This window comes from Aplysia californica, unplaced genomic scaffold (assembly GCF_000002075.1).
Source record: "Aplysia californica isolate F4 #8 unplaced genomic scaffold, AplCal3.0 scaffold00255, whole genome shotgun sequence".
Classification (NCBI taxonomy): Eukaryota; Metazoa; Mollusca; class Gastropoda; order Aplysiida; family Aplysiidae; genus Aplysia; species Aplysia californica.
The window spans coordinates 660754-668285 of NW_004797525.1; the positions used below are offsets into that span (position 1 = coordinate 660754).

At 42.2% G+C, this 7532-nt stretch overlaps 1 protein-coding gene across 1 annotated transcript in view; it reads right to left on the bottom strand.

The window, feature by feature from the left end:
- Nucleotides 1-7532, bottom strand: part of LOC101864304 (histidine N-acetyltransferase) — an 18860-nt gene that overhangs the window by 8066 nt on the left and 3262 nt on the right. Inside the window, exons 2-3 of the mRNA XM_005100674.2 lie at nt 2547-2731; nt 730-966 (exon numbers count right to left, since the gene is read on the bottom strand). Coding sequence (XP_005100731.1) covers nt 730-966; nt 2547-2711 — 402 coding nt within the window. The 5' untranslated portion in view covers nt 2712-2731. The remainder of the gene's footprint in view (nt 1-729; nt 967-2546; nt 2732-7532) is intronic.

The window sequence follows — 7532 nt, forward strand, 5'->3', positions numbered from 1 at the left end:
CACACACACACACACACACACACACACACACACACACACAAACATACATACACACATACAAACAAACACAGATACATAAACACACACTCACACACACATACATAAACACACACTCACATACACACATACATAAACAAACACACACATACATAAACACACAAATACATAAACACACACACACACACACACACACACACACACACACACACACACACACTCACACGCACACACAAACATTCGCACACACAAGTAGAGTTACTTCAGTCTGTAATTAACTCGAAGTTCCCCAACACAAAAGTTGTCCAACATGACACAGTACAAAGGTCTTCCTCCGTTCCTCAACCACCCAATGAGGATCCGACATGCATTCGCAAGTCAACCAGAAGTCAACGAAAAACGCAGTCAACCAAAAACGCTTTTAGGCCCTGTTTAGGGAAACTTTTAAAAAGGAAACGTAAATCTATATTATTATTTAAACAGAATTTTCATAATCTGGTTTGTTTTGTTTTGTTAGTTGGTTAAAAAAATAAAGTGCATGTATACCTCTGTGTGTTGTTTTGTTTTGTTATTTGGTTTAAAAAAAATTCAATTCTGGTTGTTTGCTTGTTTGTTTGTTTTGTTTTGTTATTAAAAAATAATAAAGTGCATGTATACCAATGTGCATAACACCAATGATGATGATGATGATGATGATGATGATGATGATGACGACGACAACGATAGACCTACCTTCCTCAAAACCTCCACATAGCCCTCGTCTGTGAACTCGCCGGCTGCCCTATCCACGAAGTTGGTGGTGGAGAAGCTCAGTCTTTTCACGGGCGGTTCGATCGACAGCAATTTCTGGTTGAGGGACTCCGTCATGAGATGAAAGATTCCTCTCTTCCTGAAGCTGGTGTTCACTCGCCCGCCTCTCTTCACCGCGGATTCCCCCCCGTCAAGAACATGAAGCAAATAAAAGCCAACCTGGGGTCAATGGAGAAATTGGACTCTACAACTGTATCTCTGAATACGGCATGTACATATTGTGTACATCGCTACCTTAGATCTACAACGTTCTATCCGCTCAGTATATTATGTACCTAGGTTTGACGTTAACATTGTGAGTTTTACTAATACTAATAATGTCAATGATAATAAAGAAGAAGAAGAAGAAGAAGAAGAAGAAGAAGAAGAAGAAGAAGAAGAAGAAGAAGAAGAAGAAGAAGAAGAAGAAGAAGAAGAAGAAGAAAAAGAAGAAGAAGAAGAAGAAGAAGAAGAAGAAGAAAAAGAAGAAGAAGAGAGAGAGAGAGAGAGAGAGAGAGAGAGAGAGAGAGAGAGAGAGAGAGAGAGAGAGAGAGAGAGAGAGAGGAGGGGAGAGAGAGAGAGAGAGAGAGAGAGAGAGAGAGAGAGAGAGAGAGAGAGAGAGAGAGAGAGAGCATTTGCATAGCGCCAATTCCCTCTCATTCGCAAGCTGTATGCGCTTTACAATCTAAATGATTACCTCCAGCAGACCCGATGACACAGTATGAGCATGACATTGATAAATCAGTCCATTTACAATTCTACTGAGAATAAGAACATGTTAATCATGTCCCCTCCCCCCCAAAAAAAAATTGGGAATGGCCTAAAAACAACTTCAGTCAGTAGCACTGCTCTGGTTGGGGGGGGGGGGGGGGGTTGGTTTTTGCGGTTCTAAACATGCCATAAAAGATATAAAAGAAGTTGCTTACCCTCTAGCATAAGGCTTTAGTCAGAATAAGCATCATAATGTGTATTGCTCTTTAGAGTATGTATCTACGAGTATATAACTCCAGAGGTCTTGTAATCAAATTCCTGCATGTGGTTGAATGATACATCTGATGTGATATGTACATGTTTTTACGGTCCTATAAGCCAAAACAAATTTCCCAATGGGATAATAAAGTATTATCTTATCATATCTTATCTTATCTTAACTATCGCTGATCGGACATAAAAAATTGATCCGTGTGTTCGCTACGACCTTATAGAGTTAAGAAAAATATGACACCATCACAACAATCACAGTTAGATTTATGCAGATGTTTTTATGTTCTGATCGAAGCGGTTAAAAATAAAAACAGCCTTTTTTTCTCAGGGATTTAGTAGAACTTGTTACACTCATATTACGACAATTCAGAGAGGCGGTCTGTTTGTTGACTCAGGAGGAATTTACAAGTAAGAATGGAGAGTGCCTGAGCCAAGTGTCCCCTTAACGAACACACAGACAGACAGACAGACAGACAGACAGACTGACAGATAGACAGGCAGGCAGGCAGACAGACAGACAGACAGACAGACAGACAGACAGGCAGGCAGGCAGGCAGGCAGGCAGGCAGGCAGACAGACAGACAGACAGACAGGCAGGCAGACAGGCAGGCAGGTAGACAGACGCACAGACAGACAGACAGACAGACAGACAGACAGACAGACAGGTAGGCAGGCGGGCAGGCAGGCTGACTGACAGACAGACATATAGACACACAAACAAACAAACAAACAAACAAACAAACAAACAAACAAACAAACAAACACATCTCTCTCACCGGCTTACAGTCGACCTCGGCGACGATGGCGTAGATGTTGGGGTCATCCAGGAACATGTGGAACATGGAGGGGAGGTAGTCCCTGCCTCCGTACACGTCACCGATCTCCATGATGTCGTCATAGTCCTCATGGCGGGCAGTCCGGATCTGGATCTCTTCACACATCCTGAATCTTGCTGGGCCCGCTTTCAATGAAAGAGATGATCGGTGAATTAACATCAACTGAAAGTCATTGGCCTACTATAATATTTACTCTCAGTACTTCGTCCTCGTCGGGGGAGGTGGAGACAGGACAAAGTAGGGGATAACTGGGTCCGGGTGAAGTTCGATGTGACTTTATGTCACACTGAGGCGTTACGCTAGCCGTGAAGGCCGACCCGGGCCACCCTGAAACGTTGCTGGCTAAAGGGGCTCTGGTGAAACCGTGACTGGCCTAGCAAGCCGACGGTGAATAATAACTGCTACGAAAAAATCAAAAGAAAAAACACGGACAGATTCAAACGGGAAAATGACCTGGAAAAGTAAACGGACAGCGAGCTAGAACAACGATTAAAATAGGCACATGGAATGTCAGCGAACTTGGAGACAAAGAACCAGAAATAGTGGATTTCATGGAAAGAAAGAAAATAGCAATCATGGGCTTGTCAGACATAAGGAAGAGAGGAAACCACAGCAAGCTGACCCATAAAGGCTACCTACTGATCTGGAGCGGAACACCTGAAAATGAGAGAGCCAAACATGGTGTAGCTTTCATCATACACCCAGCCAAAATGGACACAATCTATGAAATCAATCAGATCTCAGAGAGAATAGTGAGTATAAAACTCATAGAGGGTGACAAAACAACTACGTACATCCAAACATACGCTCCCTGTAACGACAGCTATACAGAGGAAGATAGACACTCATATTTCCAAGACCTGAGTGACCATATTAACACCATCAAGAACAAAGAAGATATGTTTATCTTGGGAGATTTAAATGGCAGTGTTGGACGAAGAATAGCCCCATGGGAAGAGTACTTGGGATCCCACAGCGATAAAGATACAGACTGCAACAGCAATGGAGAAATGATACTAAACCTATGCGCTGAGCACGACATGATGATTACGAACACATGTTTCCAACATAGACAAAGTCAGATCAAGAACTGGTACAAATGGAGTGACCTGAACCATGCTTCACAAATTGATTTCATCCCGATGCGCAGAAAACAAAGACGTACAGCCAAAGATTCGAGAGCGGTTCCAAACTACATCATCGACAAGGACCAATGTCCTGTGATTACTCTCACAACTCACAACGTAAAGCAAACAAAGAAAAACAGGGGGAAAACCACGACTAACCTAAAAAAAAATTGGAAGAACCAGACATCGAGAAAGCAGTTGAGGATGACATTACCAAGGAGTACTTTAAACTGTCACCTGAGACCAAGGACATAGAAGACGAATGGCAAATATTCCAAAAATCCCTGTCAGAAATACTAAAAAACTGTTGTGGCACCAAACGAATAGGTGTAAACAAAGGCAGAACAACATGCTGGTGGAATGATGAAACCAAAGAAGCAATTAGAATGAAATAGAAGAAATTCAAGAAATGGCAGAAGTCAAAGACCGAAGAAGACTAAATAGAATACAGGAAAGCGAGAAGAGAGACCAAAAGAATCATCAAAACTGCTAAAGAAAATGCATGGAAAATATATGGTGAGAAGCTGACCACAATCTGTAAGGAAAGCCCAAGAGAATTTTTTTAAAGTGTGAAGAGCATGCGGATAAGGAAAGACCCATACAACCCGACATGCGTTATAAAAGATAAAGAGGGAAACACCATTCTCGGCAAACATGCAATCAACAAAAGATGGGAAAATTACTTCCAAGAACTGCTCAACCCAGACGCTTGCCACGGAACAACAAGTAGAGTTCCAACCATCCTATGGAGATCAAACAGATCAAACAGATCCACCAATACTTCCCAGTGAAATAGAAAAGGCACTCAAGACGAGCCCAAGAACAAAGCCCCTGGACCAGATGACATCACAGCGGAAGCCATAAGAGCTTGTGGAAACACCGGTATACTGTGGCTGAGGCGTATTTTCAACAGAGCCTGGGAACAAAGAAAATGCCCAGAAGACTGGCAGAAAGCCATAGTGGTACCATATGGAAAAAAGGGCAACAAACGCGACTGCACAACATATAGAGGCATCTCACTGTTAAGCCACTCAGGAAAAATATATGCAAAGATACTAGAGCAGCGCATAAGATCTATTGTAGAGAGAAATCTGAGCAAAGATCAGTTTGGATTCCGAAAGGGAAGAGGGTGCACGGATGCCGTATTCGCATTACGGCAGATATGCCAGAAAACAATCGAACACAACAGAGAATCCAACATCGTCTTTATAGACCAGGAGAAGGCTTTTGACAGAGTAAACCATGCAAAACTCTGGAAGACACTCGAAAATTATGGTGTCAGAGGACAATTGTTAGATAATGTCAGAACTCTATATACCAACAGCAGAAGCTCAGTAAGAACGAAGGAAGGAAATACAGACTGGTTCAAAGTAAGATCTGGAGTACGACAGGGATGCGTTCTATCTCCCCTTCTGTTTATAATATATATGGACACAATAACGCAAGAAGCAAGCAAACCAAATCCCAGAAAGCCTAAATAAAGTTATGTTCGCAGACGACCAATGTCTAATTCATCATGGCCAACAAAACCTCCAAAATCACACTAACGAACTCAACAACACCTGTGAGAAATTCAACATGAAAATAAGCACATCAAAAACAGAAGTTATGAAAGTGAGCCGAAACCATAGTCCCCTGAACATCCATGTCAATAGTAAACAACTGAAACAGGTGAAAGAGTTTAAATATCTTGGCAGCATTTTTTCTGAAAACGGGTCCATAGACAGATAAATAGAAATGCGAACTCAAAAAGCGAACGCTGTCACCTACCAGCTCGCACCCCTCCTATCTCATCCAAACATCTCCATGGACACAAAGAGACAGCTTATCACCTCAATATTCATATCAACATTATGTTATCAGTGCCAGACCTGGACCTTAAGCAAAACCCATGAAAGCAAAATCACCGCATGCGAAATGAAATGTCTCCGCAAAACCCTTAACGTCACCAGACGAGACAGGCAGAGAAATGAAGAAGTAAGAGCAGCTATCGGCACTGAGTCCTGCCTGCGTTACATAGAAAGACAGAGGATAAAATGGTTTGGCCACCTGTTACGCATGTCACCTGACCAACCAGCCTTGAGAGCCTACAACACCAAGCACTCAGGCTATAAAGGAAGAGGAAGGCCACGCAAAAGGTGGATCGAGGGTGTCAAGGAAACCCTAAGAAAGCATAACATCACAACTGAAAGAGCTGCGGAGCTAGCCTACCATAGAAAACTGCATCTCCCCTCGACGCTTAACGGCAACAGAGGATGAAAAGGTAAAAGTAAAAGTACTGGAATTGAGCAATAAATCTTGGGAGTTGCAAGAAATTAGAATGTCTTGATCTAGTTTTATACTCTCGAGACAACAGTGCGCACGGGTAGTTAACGGAAACCTCACTCGTTTACAATGGCGTTTTAGAAGTCGGACTTTCCCCAGTCCCAAGATCGTATGGGCTTTGAATGCTCCAAATCTTTTTGCACTCTCGCTCGTTTACAATTAACGAGCAAGAGACGCTTCTCAATATCATCTAACAAATCACGTACTGCTGATTTGGGGGCAGCAAGGTGTTATAAATACGCCCCCACTCTAAGGTTCCCTGTCCTACAGGATGCCGCTCTGGGCAGTGGCGTCCAGTTTGTAATTACACTTCTCGCGCGGGTCGCGCCGTGATGCTAACCTGGACAGTGGTGTGTCCAACAATACGAGTTGTAATTACACTTCTCGGGCGGGTCGCGCCGTGATGTTAACCTGGACAGTGGTGTGTCCAACAATACGAGTTGTAATTACACTTCTCGGGCGGGTCGCGCCGTGATGCTAACCTGGACAGTGGTGTGTCCAACAATACGAGTTGTAATTACGCTTCTCACGCCGGTAGCGGAGTCCAGGGTACTAATTTCGTCTGGTATATACGAGCCACGAGCCGTCTGGCTTCACTTTGTTACATCAAGACACGTGTATAATTCTAAGAATTACATTCGAAAAAAGCTTGACATGTTGTGGAACTCCAATTTTTTTTACATCAAATTTCTCAGAACTAGGTACTGGCCTGATAGAACTTTGTAATTCTGGGTTATAGACATCATGAATTAATATGTACTATATATACTGTACAACATACTGTGTTGTGTGGACCTATACTGGGACATCTGAGTAGAGATAAGACCTTAGATCTCTTCACGTAGATTTTTTAGTTTAGTTTTAGTAGAGGTTTTTACGGCGCTCGCAACTGCATAAGGTCAAGCGAGCGCCAGAAGTTTAGAGGTGTTACAAGAGAGTAACAAACATAAAAATGAAGAGGGGGAGATAAGGACGATAGCTATTTGATAGGAAAGAAGAAGCAAACCACACCAGACCGCCAAACGCCCACTCATGTAGATCTATCCTGAAATATTCAGATCTAAGCAGAACAATGATCAAGCCTACACTGGGACATCTGAGTAAACATACAGATCTTCATCTTTTCACACATCCTGAAATAATATATGTGAGGTGTGCTGACAAAATGAGTTAAGTCCAGAATTTTACCCCTATGGACAGAGAGAGATACATGAAATTTATAGGTTTATTTACTATTTGTTATGAGATAATAAAAGACATGTTTAACTTGAAGAAAAAATGGCGTCCCTTAAAAATATACAAACTTGATGTGTCTCTTTTGGGCTGACGTCTCCACTCATGGGTTGTGAGAAGTAACTCTTTTTGTCAGCACGTCTCATGTATGGATTTTATATAAGTAGTATAACTGCAATGTAGTATAGGCCTATACCGGAACAATTTTTAAGTATTTTATAATATATATTATTACTATTAT